Source organism: Hemibagrus wyckioides, linkage group LG03, assembly GCF_019097595.1.
Source record: "Hemibagrus wyckioides isolate EC202008001 linkage group LG03, SWU_Hwy_1.0, whole genome shotgun sequence".
Taxonomy (NCBI): domain Eukaryota; kingdom Metazoa; phylum Chordata; class Actinopteri; order Siluriformes; family Bagridae; genus Hemibagrus; species Hemibagrus wyckioides.
In genome coordinates this window covers 16,486,215-16,501,648 of record NC_080712.1, presented here as the reverse complement: position 1 = coordinate 16,501,648, position 15,434 = coordinate 16,486,215, and the positions used below count along the sequence as shown (strand labels likewise).

Genomic DNA, 15,434 nt, shown 5'->3' with positions numbered 1-15,434 from the left:
AAGTGTAAATGCTTGTGGTCAAAACCAGGTAACATTACAATCCAGATACAGAATTATCAGAATTATTAAATAATGTATTCAAACATGTTACTAGTAAAAAAAAATATCAAAATGATATGTTTTTAGCACGTCAGATACTCTATATGCACACCCTTTGTCTTCATAAGTGCATTCCCCTTGATATCTGTTATACACAGCTTTATTCAGGTCAGTTTTGTAGACACCCATGGGCAAAAAAATTATATATACATATGTGCTTGCTGAACATCCCATTCCAGAGTTAGTTTCCAGCTGTCTATTATAATAACCCTCATTCTTCTGGGATATTGGGCGGCGAGAAGGCCTCGGGTGCAGTCAGCATTCCAGCATTCCAGTTCATGCCATAGGTGTTCACTGGGTTTGAGGTGAAGTCTGCCACTATAACTCTGACCAGTTTTTAAGAAACAATGTACAGGGGCATTGTGATGCTGGAACAGGTTTGGGCCTCTTCCAGGTTCCAGTGAAGGGAAATTTAGATGTTACAGCATACAAAGACATTCTATACAATTATGTGTTTCCAATTTTGTGGCACAGTTTGGAAAAAGCCACATATGGGTGTGATGGTCAGGTGTTAACTTTTTTTAGCCATATATTGTGGATATTTCAAAATAATTTTTCTGTTGATTTTGTCTTGTGCTTTAATTTCTAGGTACACCCGTAATTATTTTGACCTTTTTGAGGCACATTTTCTATTCACTGAAATCCATAAAGGATATAAACTTTAGCATTTTACTGAACCAAAGTGCTTCTAGTTTCGAATACAAAATCTTCACATTAAGTTTGGTAAATAGAGATAAAGTGTACTAGCACTATTTAGCTAGCTAGGAGTTGCACTTGAGTTAGCACAGGAGCAGTGGTCATTTTATTGGACATTGTTTGGAGTTTGAGTTTATGGCAATCTAACTTTTTAAACTACAACAAATACATAGCATGAAATTATGCACCAAACTTTTCTTGATATTCTGCTGATTTTGCAGTTTCCCCACCTTTTTCATTCTCTCTCTCCCTCTCTCACTCTCTCTCTCTCTCTCTTCTAATAATTTTTATCTTGAGAGTGATGGAGAGGGAGCCAGAGCAATGGGCTTTTTCCCAAGTCAATTAAATGAGTGCCTTTTTAAAAGGCATAAACAGTTAGCTTGACATCAATGTCACGTCTACTGTTTTTGTATTGCAGGCCAAACCAGTGATACAGAGTATAGTACATTTAAAGTGGCACAAAAGTATGCTTACATTCATAAAAAGAGGAAATCAGTCTGACATGGCAGATAACCAATCACAAATATGATTTCTGATACAAGATTATCTCCTTCATTCATAAATAAATAGTTCACACAGGGCTCATTATTGACTTTTAAAGATTCTGTAAACTTTTCTTCCCAGTGATTATATCTTTGTTCTGAAAAGCTGACTGGGTCATAATTTGTTTTGCTTGCGGGAATTCTAGCACATGTGTAGATAGCCACATAGATTCCACCTTTCAAGATGCTGAAAGTTGTGGCTAAAAAGGGTACAAAAGATATTCCATGGAAGCAGTGTCTGACACTGAGTTTTTTCAAATAGCAGTTTGTATATCAGTAAAAAAAAATGCTTATAATATATAGGCTTGTAAAAATGTGTTAACATTTGTGAACCTGTCTCTGTCTGTTTCTCTGCAGAAGTTTGGATGAGGCACAGCAGAGCCGCAGGTCTCGTTCACCAACCCGCTACCATGAGCATGGTCGTGTACAGGAGAGAGAATATGTGGATGACAGGTAAAGAAGTGCTAGCATATAAGTAGAGTTTCCTTACAGTAATATATATCCCAGTCCTGGTTATGGAGTACCTCTGCTCAGTTCTTGATCCAATTTACCAACCATGACGAAATGGCAGGTTAATTGGAACAGAGAAAATGTATTTGAGTACTTGAGGACCAGGGCTGGGAGCAACTTTATTATGGGCTAATCTTCTGTGTATATGTTATCGGAATGTTCTTTCAGATACAGTGAGTTTCAGTCCTTCTGCAGAATTTCTTTATTTGCTACACATTTGTCAAGAAGGAAACAGCAGGAGCCATTGCTTTATTCACAGTTTGACATTATGAAAGTTTGCCTTTGTCAAAAGCCTGTGTTTAAATTCACTTTGAATATATTTATCCAACATTCCCCAGAAACTCCTTTTCACTATGGGCCATATTCATCCTAAAGTCACCAGGTTACATGGCTTCTAACGCACTGCTAGTTAATTTTGTCCAGAGAAATGTGGGCTAAGGATTACAGGATGTGATATGTTTGAATAATGCTTCATAAAATGTGTGCCCATATCATGTTCATATTACTGTGGTTCAAAAGATAATTGCAGTCTGCTCCAGGTCCTATTATACCCATGCGCTCTCTTTGTGTTTGCTTGTTTATTGCTTTGTTTGTTTGTTTACCCCCTCATGTGTCACCCATTTCCATGGTAATTGCAGTGAGGTCATCTTGATACACAGATCAATGCGGGGTAGGAGCGCAGAGTGCCTGCACATCACAAGGTAAAAAAAAATCTGCGCTAGGACTGGATCTTTCTACGGAGTTAGGATAAATATTATTTTTTATTTATTGTTTTAGTGGCTTTAGTGTGTGTGTATAATCGGTCAGCTGTGGCTGAGTAATATTCTCTTCCCATTGTAAAAGTATATATAGTGTGTGTAGTTTGCCTGGCCTTTGAAATGTCTTTGGTTTGAATGTTTGTATGTGTATGGCATAGATGCTGTCATGTTCTTTCTGTATACTGTGTAGCTTCTCAAGTGTTTATGTTCAACCGCTCTCGCTCTTCACTCACTATTATACAATGCAGTAGCTCATTGACACCATTAACAATGGATCTTTCCAAATTCTTACTAGCAAACAGCCCAAAGTAAAAGCTTACAATCTTTATAACAGTTTAGTTAACTTCCAAATAACCATCATTTAAGTCTTATTATGACACATTTATTTTAATCATTGTGTGACAGAATTCATCGCACAGCTCTACATAGACTGACTGGCAGGAGCTGGTTCTTAAGCTATGCATACATTTTTATTTGCTTTTTATTTTTTAACGTCCAATTTCTCATTATCTGAAGTTATTTTACTGTGTCTTCCATTTGCATGCTTTGTCTGAACTTAAGTAAATCAGTACAGCAAATAGTAGGTAACAAGCTCAGGATCTCTAATGATGTGATCAGTAGGTAAGCTATAGCTCATCCCCATAGCATGGTCAAGATGGACACAGAAGCAGTCCTTTTGTATAAACTGTTATAAATATACAATGCCTTGCATTAGCATTCACCCCGGTAAGATTCTGTGTTTTGAACCTAAAAATGAAATGGACTTAATTGAATTACACTAACTGTGTAGTGTATTTATCCAATTATCAAATCAGCCATGCATGTGGCAGTAGTGCAATGCATAAAATCATGCAGAAACAGGACAACAGCTTTAGTTAGTGTTCACATCAACCATTAGAATGGGAAAAGTTTGACTTGGTGACTGTGTCATGGTTATTAGTGCCAGACAGACTATATTGAGTATTTCAGAAACCGCTAATCTCTTGGAATCTTCACACACAACAGTCTCTACAGTGTTCACAGAATGGTGCAAAAGCCAGTAGGCAGCAATTCAACTGGCAGTAACACCTTCCTGAGAGATGGCAGAGGAGGAAGTCTACGGTCACTCAAATAACCACTCAAATAAATTGGTTTGCAAAAAAAATCTTAGAATGGACATACCTTTGAATTTTGAGGTTGATGGACTGCAACAACAGAAGACTACATCAGGTTCCACTCCGATTAGCTGTAATAAGAAGAGTAATCTGAGGTACAGGCTACCAAAACTGGGAAAAATTTAAAAAACCTTGCTTTGTCCAGTTTTGGTCAGCCTGTATCCATAAAGCTAGTATTTATATACATTAAGGCTTAAGACATACTCACTTTTTGACAACTCCACACATTGCATGTTACTATACTTTTCTATGTTAAGTTAATGACGGGATCTAAGGTAATTTCACAATAATAGATAAGAGAAAGTTTTATATTGGGTTTAATTTACTACATCAGGTTTCCAGTGGGTCAAGTTTTGCCTACAGTTTGTGATTATATGATGGATATGGCTTGAATTGAATCATATTTTTGCTGTAACCATCTACATATTTCTCACAATACTTTGCCAGACATTTTGCTCAATTGTCTTGACAAAACTGGTGTAACTCAGTCAGGTTTGTGGGGCTTATTGCTTAGCCATGTTTTTCTGTGGGATTGAAGTCAGGGTTTTTGATCGCCACTTCAATACTTTTGCATTGTTGTCTTTAAACCATTTTATTAAGTTCTGCTTAGGATCATTATCTTGCTGGAAGCCACAAATGAAACCATTTTAAACCATTCTTTTTCTGGTATTCTAGTATTTCTAAATAATCTTCCTTTCTTAAAATGCCATCTATATTCTGAACCAGTCCTTTTCCAGCAAAATACCTCTACAAAATGATGCTTGCCACCACCGTTCTTTACAGCTGGGATGGTGTTCTTCAGATTAATAGACAAAACAAATGCCAATCAAAAACTTCTCCAGAAGGCAGATGATCATCTGTAAACTTCAGTTTGGCTCGTTTATGTGGGTCTAAGAATAGGAGGTTCTTCCTCACCCAGTAGGCCATGGAAATATCAGACTCTCTTAATGGTGGATGCATATACCTTGGTACATGATGCCTCCAATTCGTTCCCCAGTTCTTTTATTGCTGTCTTGAGGTTCAGTTGAATCTTTTAGACCGAAGTTCACTGACCCCTGGTAGGCTTCATTTGTGCCATGATGTAGTCTTTCCATGGTCCCAATATTTTTATACCTTCAGTTGCTTGGAAATCGCTTCTAAGGAGGAACCAGACAGTGTGCTTCCAGTTTACTAATTATGAAAATTACAAGCCAATTACAAGCTACTAAGTCATTAAATACATTTCTGGAATCTTTCAGGCTGTTTAAAGATAGTCAGTTTAGTGTATATAAACTTGTCTCTTACTGAAATTCTTATATATTGAATTCAGTGTGAAATAAATCTCTGTAATCAGTTGTGTTAAAATTATATTTGATGCCAAAAGATATGCATCAGTATCCTGAAATGTGTGGAGTTGGGAAAAACTAGCCTGGATGTAGGTAAACTTTTCTACTCTGTGTTATTAACCCAGGGGAGAATACTTATGAAATCTATGATAATTCTAATGGTAAAAATTACTTTTAAGTCAGGTTGTAACATTACAAAATATGGATAAGTTCAAGGGGTGAATACTTATGTAAGGCACTTTGTAAGCAAGTTAAAACTTAAAGTCCATGCCTCTTTTTCAACAGGCTTTATTGCTTTTCCTTGCTGTGATGTGCCATGATGAAGCCCATTCATTTTTTTTATCTAATATTATTTGCTTGTTCTTTTGCATCTTTTTGATGTCCTTCCCTTCTCTCCGTTGGATGGCATGTTGTGACCCTAGTGATCTGCAGCCCCCTCTTGACAGGGTTAGAAGTGCTAGTACCAACTGTCTGAGGCCAGATTCAAATTCCAATTCACCTGATCGAGAAAGGTACTCACAAGACCCCATTCTTTGTCCCTAAGTTTTGCTGTTTTGAGAGATCATTTCTATTTTTCACAGATGTGTGTGCATTATGTAGATAATCACCTTTGCGGAGCTGCTTAACTGAACATTTTTAGAATGTATTATTATTATTTGTAGTTGTTATTTTTCAGTTTTTCAATTTTACAAATTTACAATTTTTGAATGTCAGTGTACTGTGTGAAGGTTGTGTGGTGAATGTGTTGTTTTTGGTAGTATCAGACCAGATGTGAGTGTCCCCTGAGTGTTTGCGTATTATTCAATGTTAAATACACCCAGTCCCAGTCTCTGTCCTGACTTGCCCTGTCTCTTTCACATTCTCACTTCCAACCTCTTGGGGTGTGCTGGACACACACTCTTTTAGGAGCACGCAGTCTCTCCCCCGCATCAGACCCACCAGCCCCAGGATCCTAATCCAACACGCCTCCCCTGAGGATGACAGGTACCGACCCTGTCCCCCCCCCAGGCGCCTCCGCAAACCCTGACTCCTTTCCTCTCCTGTCCTAATTGCCTCTGCCCGAGGGCTTATTTACACCCTCACTCCATGTGCCTTCTAGCTACGCCTCTGCTTTAATCTTTACTGATGTTTGTGCTCTAGATGTATTCTGGTTTTTGTCTAACTTGTGGCTTTTTGATTCACTCTGACCCCAGACCCCAAAGCTGGCTTTGTTGTGAGTGCTGTAGTTTATTAGTGTAGTTTCTTGTGAGCTTCTTGTCTATACTATTTCCCCCTTCTTAATATTGCTGTATTCATTTATAGTTTGCTCTGATCTTGTGTAGATTATGTCTCACCCTTTTTTCCACAGGTACATTGAACATTTGAACATACAGTCATTGGATATTGACTGTAAATTGGATGCTTGAATTGTGCCAGCTGCAATTTAGTGTTACTTTAGATAGACTATATGGTCAACATTTTGTAGACAACTGACCATCACACCCACATGTGAGTCTTCCCCGAAAGGTTGCCACAATGCTGAAAGAAAGCAATTGTATTGCTGTAGGTTTACAATTTTCTTCACTGGATCCTGACCTCACTAATGCTTTTGTGGGTGAATGAGTATAAATCTGCACAACAATGCTACACAATCTAATGCTTTTCCAGAAGAGTGGGAGTTATTAGAACAGCAAAAGGCAGGGCCTGCATCTGTTTAGGGCTGTTTAAAAAGCACATATGGGTGTGATTGGTCAGGTGTCCTTAATCGAAGGTTATATTAATGGCTCATCATCATTTCTGTAGTAACAACTTACACAAGGACGTTTATAGTGAATGGTTCACATAAAATTGTGACTTTTTTGTGAGAAGTTGGTTATTTTGCATTTTGGGGAAGAGCCTCCACAGTTTTGTAACAGTCAGAGGTAAAATTGTAACTTCCATACATTTCCACAAATGGGAAAATCTTCAGGATGGAGGATTTGGTGGTTTTTGGTAGCAGGACAATCTGCATTAACTTCAAGAGTGAGAAAAATATTAAGTCTGGGGAGGGAAATACTTTTTTTGTTTGTATGTTTATAGAGGTGATACCATAATTGGCATACTGTATTCTATATTTTGCAGAAATTCTGCAAATTATTTTTTTCTATAACATGCCGTATTTTGTATTCTTTATTTAACAGACCACAAAAAAATTTTCTAATTTGGTTCATACTACCCAGTAATCCAATCTAATAAACAAGACAACACAAGTTTTTCAGTCTGTTTTTGAAGAAATTATTAAGCCAATTAAAAAAATTATTTGATAATTTCACGCTTGAAACAGTCTTATTGCACGTATGTGTCTTATTGTATTGGCAGATAATTTTGCTTATTTCAAGCAAAATAATTTCAATAAAGAATTAAAATGATCTGCCAAAGGAGACAATTTTAAGTCTGAAATTATTCAAATATGTGTGGAAAATAGGTTCAATGGTCTTATATTTGTGAAATAAAAACCCCATAACGAGGAACATTAAATCACTTTTCCTTTATTTATTAGATTGTCACTTGCTAAGATATCATTTTTATGCACAGCTTTTCAGACAGATGTTCATAACGGTGACCAAAACTTATTTGGGAACAGACTGTGTGTATCAAAGATCAGTGTCCTTATGGGAATCTGACGGTTATTTGAAAAGATATATTGCTTATCATTCCCATTTCATTGCACATTTTGCTTGTCTTTAAAGTGTAATTTAAAAGAGAAGCCTTGCCTTTGTTCCATTCTGTAACCATGTGTGTGGGTCTGTGTCTTTGTCTCTTCATCACACTGTCATCCACGTGTTTCTGGTTTGATCACATTCATCAGCTGGATTTTGGAGCCTATTTTACCTACTCAGGAGACAGTAAACCACCTCAGTGCAAGGCCCGGGGCACAGAGGTATACTGGCTACACAGAAGAGGATAAACTAGATTACAATTTCACTCCTCTTAGAGTCTCACACACATAAGGACACACACACACACTCAGCATTACACTAGCATCATCATTATTTACTCCGTACTTTCCTCTCATTCTTTTATTTCTGTTTTGCTTTAATCATTTACAAATCATAGGCAGCCAAGAATTCTGGACAAGCCTAGCTGTCAGAAACCTGGCAAGAAAAAATCAGACAGTGATCGGTAAGGAGTCATACAGAACCATACCATATTTTTCATTACCACCCTATTATTATTATTATTATTATTATTAATATTACATACACCGATCAGCCATAACATTATAAGCAGCAATAAGCACATGAGCATCAGAACTAGACCACGGAGCAATGGAAGATGGTGGCCTGGTCTGATGAATCATATTTTCTTGGATGGCCGGGTGTGTGTGTGTCACTTACCTGGGGAACACATGTCACTAGGATGCACTATGGGAAGTAGGCAAGCCAGCGGAGGCAGTGTTATGCTTTGGGCAATGTTCTGCTGGGAAACCTTGGGTCCTGCCGTCCATGTGGATGTCATTTTGACATGTACCACCTACTTGAGCATTGTTACAGACCATGTACATCCTTTCATGGAAACAATATTCCCTGATGGCTGTAGCCTCTTTCAGCAGGATAATGCGTCGTGCCACAAAGCAAAAATGGTTCAGGAATGGTTTGATGAGCACAACAACAAGTTTGAGGTGTTGGAATTGGCCTCCAAATTCCCCGGATCTCAATCCAATCGAGCATCTGTGGGATGTGCTGGACAAACAAGTCTGATCCATGGAGGCCCCACCTCACAACTTAGAGGACTTAAAGGCTCTGCTGCTAACATCTTGGTGCCAGATACCACAGCACACCTTCAAGGATCTAGTGGAGTCCTTGCCTCAATGGGTCAGGGCTGTTTTGCCAGCAGAATGGGGACCAACACAATGTTCGGCAGGTAGTCATAATGCTATGGCTGATCGATGTACATACATACACAATACACTGATACACAAAGCACTGCTCTCCATTTGTTTTTATTTATTTGTCTTTGTGTAGCTGTTGTACATGAATGGTAAGATCATCATCTCTTTGCAAATTCAGTTATATTTTAACACAGATACATTTTCAAATAATACACTTCCACAAGAAATATGTGGTGTGCTTCAAAGTTTTATTAATGGTCCTGTTTTTTTCTCATTACTTCACTGTCCTTCATCTTGTTAATTGTTTTTTCTGCTCTCCTTTTAGCTTGTTTGTGCTTTGCTTTTCAATATTTTTTTTTTGTTTGGTTTCATTTTCTGTTTTTCTTGCACAATACATGCTTTCCACTATGGTCAGAATACAGTCTATCTCTGTTGTTAAGGGCTTGAGAGGAAAGTGGGTATCCCTGCCTCCACTTGGTAAGGTGACATGTTTGGGTATACCCTAGCTCTACATCCAAGCCCTGAGTTAGGCAGTGAGAGCTCCTCTTAATTCTGAAATATACTCTTTTACCACCAAATATTTACCACCAGCAGTATGTTTTAAGTTTCTGCATTGCCTAATTTTGCCTTTTGCTCTATGGGTCTTGTTCATATTACACAGAAACTGTAGATTGTTCTGAATTTGTTGCTACATATTGTGCGTCTTATTCTTTGCACTACTACTTGCTGTGCATTATTTCTGCCTAACCCCTTTTCTTTTCCCTCTTATTGTGCTCATTTCCTATTTACTCCTCCTGTTAAAATATTAAAGGTCCAACTAACTTTAACCTTCATTAAGGGTCAAGCAGATATTGGTGCAGCATCGACATAAGAATATTTATTGTGTATGTGCTGTGTTTTGTTCCTGTTGGGTGTATATAAGAAATTAATCTGTCTAAATGTGAAACTATATATATTTTGTTTAATGAAAAATGGATCTCTTTTATACCCTATTAGTTGCTTGTATCTAAAGACCTTTCTTATTTCTTTTCTTCTTTTTTTTGTTGTTTTGTTTGTGTTTCCTTTTCTATCATGTCCAGGGTTCATCCACATACCAACGCAGCATACTCTTCATCGGCAGGAACTTCCTCATCAGCACGCAGAGGCCGACAGTTACCCCAAGTCCCCGCTAAAAGCAGTAGTGTAGAGCAAGGTATAGCCATACAACCAAACAGTGCCATGCTTCCTATGCCTTATTCATTTATTATTATTTTTTTTACATTTCATAAAAAATACAATTTTTGTGACTATAACCTTATGAGATAGGGTTTTGATGTGGCATGAATAAATAACAGAAATGACTTTAAATGTAGAAGTCTGGTCAAATGCTTGTTTTAGCCCTTGCTTCAGAGGAGCGAACACGGCAAATGAAGGTACATTCCTACAGGACACCAGCTCCCTCCAGTACCAGCCAGGACCTGGAGAGGGTGCTCAAGAACAAACGAGAGGTAACCTCTCCTGTCTTTCCCCACTCTGCTCTTATGGCCCATCTTTATATGGGTTTTGTCCTTCTTACCCCTACTTGAGATTTCGTTCTTCTGCATTTTTTCTCATATCTTTCTCTTTTACAGCTTTATAAAGAGCAGCGACGGAGCTGTGATAATGTATCCCATAAATCCTCAGACAGTGATGTCAGTGACGTGTCAGCCATCTCTCGTGCCAGCAGTGCCTCACGGATCAGTAGCACCAGCTACATGTCCATCCAATCAGAGCGGCCCAGGGGTCGCTTCAGGTCAGCAACTCATACAGAAACCTACACAGTTAAAATTGTGTTTTTTGTTCCATTCATTGACAATTGAAGATGAAGACTCAGGGCCTTTAGGCTCTCACTCACTGCTGACTGTGTGGTGATGGACATGTGTATTCCAGCACAATAGATATGAAACTCAAATACAAAAAAAAGAAAAAAATTATAAGTTGGTAATGATTCCTTGTAAGAATGTTTAAACTGTAATGAGGTCTCATAAAGTTCTAATAATATGCTAAAGTATGCTTAAGTATAAAGTATTATTATGCTAAAATTCTAAAGCAACTGTAATATTTATTAGCAATTATAAAAAACATTATAAACATCTTCAGTGTCATATTTCAATTCAGTATTTAAAATACATATGAATGGACAAATAATTAATATTTATAGAACATTATTAGAGCTTTATAGGGCATTAAAGTTTAATAAATGTGTACATGGAATCAGTTTCAACTTACAGTACAAAGAATTGTAAACACTGCTATAATGATTTATTAATATGAGTTTTAAACTGACACTGATATATTTCACTTTAACCTCATAGACATAGTTGCAGTTAGTCTGCTGCAACCTATTGTGCTGACCTGAAAGCTACATCTACTGTCCACTAACTCTGAGTTAGTTACCTATAATAAATATGAATCAATCATGCCAGAGAGCATATAGCAACTACTAAAATTCTTCACTCCTTGTGCATTAGCCGCCATGTTCGCCCGTCCAGCCAGAGCATGATGAAGAGTACGAGTGTGAGCGGTGAAATCTTCACTCTGGAGCGAACAGACGGCAGCCAGTCAGACACGGCTCTGGGAACACTGGGGACAGGAGGGAAGAAGCGGCGTTCCAGTCTTAGCGCTCGTGTGGTGGCCATTGTGGGTATTCCTTCACGTCGCAGTAGGAGCACCTCTCAGCTCAGCCAAACAGGTGCAAGACACACGCACACACACACACACACACACACACACACCATAATAGCAACTTCATTTGTTTATGGATTACTTCATTTTGTTCCTCTGATATTTGTGCATGCTACATATGGCCAGATAGGTACATTATTTGCAATAAAAGTGTCCAAACTACATGTACAGTGATCAGTTTAATATAAAAGAAATCAAACAATTTCATCCTTGGATATATGAATAGATGAATCAACCATGAATATTTGAATTTCATTACAAAGTTTGGTAATGCTGGACACATATCTGATCTGGAAAATGGATTTGTGTGATTGACATTGTGTACAGATTTCAGTAAATGTGTTTAAATGTTTATGTACATTCAACTACACATTTAATTTAGATGCTTTATATTTAAGTAAAATGCTTTACTCCTGAACAAGCTTAAATACACAATCTCTTGCTTCAAAAATATTCAAAACATGTAGGTAATTACTAATATTCTGCAATGTTCTAGGTTATGAAACTGGTTATAGTTTAAGACAGGCAGCATTATGTAAGGACATAAAGTATGTGATGACGCACGAGTCCTGAACAATAGCAACTGCAGAGTAAGTTAAGGTAGCAGAAGTAATCTGTCTTTCTCTAAGTGTCTGTGTCTTTCTTTCGGTCTCTCTCACCGTCTTAATTTCTTACACCCTTGCTTTATTAGCATTTGTCACACGCCCCATATTCTGTGTCATTACAGTAGATAGCATGTCAGCAGACTGGATATGGATGTTATGACCTATAAGCCTGTGAGAGCTGGAGCTGCTGAGAATGGCAGCTTTTTTTCTGTTAACATTGGCAGGATTTAACTCTGTCAGCTCGAGATGAACGCTGGATCCTAATCAGATGTAATGCAGACAAATTCCTTTGAAGTCGAATCTGATATCTTTTAAAATCCCATATTTTAAGTGCTGTCTATTTATGGTTTAATAAATGGATATCAGGGAAAAAAAGAAACAAATTAAAAAAGGATGGTTGAAAAAAAAAAAGGTTTTTGGGCCGTGCTACTGCCAAAACCCCTAGACAATATCTTAAAAGGCCTATCAGATGATAAATCAGACAGAGTAGCAGAGGTTGCATAAATCAGTATTTTAAAGGGCTGCAGTGGTGTGCAGCAACTATTCTGCTCTCTGTAGCTTTCCATTGGTTAGCTAGCGGAGAAAATCTGTTCTTTCTATATCTGTCGATTTTCACTCCACTGCTAAAAAATAATATAGCTATACTACTGAGTAGAGATTGACAATTAAGTTGCTAGGTTGTATGACACGTTTCACTCAATACCTTTGGTAAAATTGATCTTTGATTTTTTCCTAATTATGCTTTATAGTAAATTATATATTAGTGGGTGGCATGGTGAGTACTGTTGCCAAATCTCAGCACCATGGCTCCAGGTTCAATCCAGCTCTGGTATTGTGGAGTTTCTGTGCATGTTGTCCCCATTTCTTTGTGGGTTTCCTCTGGGTTCTTTCCTCCACCACAAAACTTGCCAATAGATGAATTGGCTATGATAAATTGCTGCTAGGTGTGAATATATATGTGTGTGTGTGTGTGTGTGTGTGTGTGTGTGTGGTAGCCTGCGATCCACTGCCATGCCATCAAGGGTTTGTTACCCTCTCATGCACACTGCCAAGGATAGGCTCCTGATCCACCATGATCCTGACCAGTATAAGCAGTTACTTAAAGTGAGTTAGTTAGTAATTGTTGGAACTAAGGATTCTATAGTCCAGTATTTACATAAGCATTGAATGTAGTTATCTGCTTCCTCTAATCCAAACAGTGAAAACAGCTTTATGTGAAACGCTCATCAGAACCAGCAGCTAGTGGCACATTTATGTAAGGTAAAAGTGTCTTATAGGTTGTGTGACATACCTCAATTGTACTTAACACCCATTCAGCATGACTTTAGGGTCTGGCATTTTCCAGCCATCTGCAATCCATCAAAAGGCCATAAATAGTGAAGACAGCACCCCTTGCTATCCAGCAGGAGATGGTTATAGTCAACGTGGCCAAAGCATCTTGTCTCAGACAGCAATATTTCCTCTTCAATGAGTAAGGCCAGCAGTGGGAGATATATACCTCTTTGACAAAAAGCTATTATATATTTCTCTTTTTCAAACCGTGCACCAATTCTCTGTCAGTGTCCTTTTTCCAGTGTGACATTTTTGGTAATGTAAATTAAAGTTTTTCTTGTCTATTTCTCTGTAGAAGCAGCAAATAAGAAGGCGAAAGGCTCGAGTCAGATCCAGAGGAGTCAGGAGACAGGCATGGCAGTGGAGTATCCCCGGAATGCAATGGCTCGTCAGGCCAGTCGCGAGTCCACTGATGGCAGCATGAACAGCTACAGCTCTGAGGGGAAGTCAGTATCACAGCACATGCACACAACAAATTCTCTTCTGATTTCTGATTAGGCCAGAGGCATCCTGTAAATCTGAAAATTAACTAAGCATCCTTTAAGCATCCTGTAAAACTGTGAAATTAATACCACAGTCCACCTCCAAGCTAAATCTAACTACTTAAATATGCGGCTCATTATTTTAAAGTATACAGTAATGCCTTTGCTATTTATTAGAACCGAAAAGATTTTTAATCTTAAGGTCATAATACATTTGCACTGACAATATTTGTTGACTGACTTGTTTTTGAGTTATTGAGGTTTGGATTAAACCTGTTCAATTTAAGTAACTACTGAAGCCCAGTAATAACTACAGAAACTCAGTAGATAAATAGAATACAATATATATATATAGTTCACAGACCCCTGGGGACCATTACAGTGATTTTTTTTTTTTTGTGTGTGTTGAAAATGTCAAGCTGTACGAATACCTAATGACTTTTTAACCTTGTGTCATATGTGTATCTTGGATTGCGCAAGTTGTGTAAATCTTTTAGACAGATGTATTGTTCAGAAGATAAGCTCATGGAAAAAGAGCTTAAGGTAGACTATTTTTGCACTGATTTGCACACGTAATATGTCCATTGTTTTAACAGCTCCATTTTTGGAGCCAGATGGTGAGCCTTCCACTGCTCTGATAATTAAAATATCTATCATCTGTGCAGATGGGCCTCAGCAGGGTTCTAGGCTGAGCACAGAACAGAACAGAACAGCTATTGCTCACTGTAGAGTGGAGTGGCCGGTCACACCGACCCTCAGCAATCCAACTCGGAGCCTGACAAAACACACAATTGAAGCGCCTGCGTGATTTAAAGCTAATTACACATTGATTTGTATGAAATGAAGGTATCACTTACGCCTCTTATATGGTAGAATGACACTGGCTGGCACTGCTCTCAGACATTCCAGTTAGAGTTAGCTCATGGAAATTGTACTGGTCTCAAAGGAAATATCGCTTGTGTTTGAGGGGCCGCAGCACAGGACATGGTTTACATACCGCACTTAATAAAGGTCTGCTGTTCACAAACATACAGAGTTCAGCTTTCAACCTTTTCTAGTCTATTGTATAGATCTTTATGAGCGGGTATGGAATTACAGTGAATAAATACCAGCAATATAAATAATCTCAGGATGGAAGCATCCTATAGGCATATTTATCCTAGACACATTACAAATCATTGTCTTACTAAACTTTAAATTTTTTCAATTTGGGTCTCAATTCACTCAGGTGTCTTAGGGAAATATATTTACAGAACCAGAAATTTTAAGAATCGTCTGTGTGTATAGGCATGTTTTTAGATCTTGATGGGGACCAAATATTCCCATAAGAATAGAAATATCTTTACAATCTTGTATTATAAACTTATGATAAGGTTAT

General features: G+C 37.9%; 1 protein-coding gene across 6 annotated transcripts in view; it reads left to right on the top strand.

The window, feature by feature from the left end:
* Positions 1–15,434, top strand: part of LOC131350810 (regulating synaptic membrane exocytosis protein 1-like) — a 64,252-nt gene that overhangs the window by 45,365 nt on the left and 3,453 nt on the right. For 3 of the 6 annotated variants that reach the window (XM_058385712.1, XM_058385711.1, XM_058385717.1), the window contains 11 exons: positions 1,695–1,790; positions 2,486–2,548; positions 5,507–5,596; positions 5,991–6,068; positions 7,912–7,983; positions 8,160–8,225; positions 10,014–10,126; positions 10,312–10,421; positions 10,545–10,705; positions 11,424–11,644; positions 13,870–14,020. In XM_058385712.1, coding sequence (XP_058241695.1) covers positions 1,695–1,790; positions 2,486–2,548; positions 5,507–5,596; positions 5,991–6,068; positions 7,912–7,983; positions 8,160–8,225; positions 10,014–10,126; positions 10,312–10,421; positions 10,545–10,705; positions 11,424–11,644; positions 13,870–14,020 — 1,221 coding nt within the window. The remainder of the gene's footprint in view (positions 1–1,694; positions 1,791–2,485; positions 2,549–5,506; positions 5,597–5,990; positions 6,069–7,911; positions 7,984–8,159; positions 8,226–10,013; positions 10,127–10,311; positions 10,422–10,544; positions 10,706–11,423; positions 11,645–13,869; positions 14,021–15,434) is intronic. The other 3 variants (XM_058385713.1, XM_058385715.1, XM_058385716.1) reach the window with 3 other exon arrangements.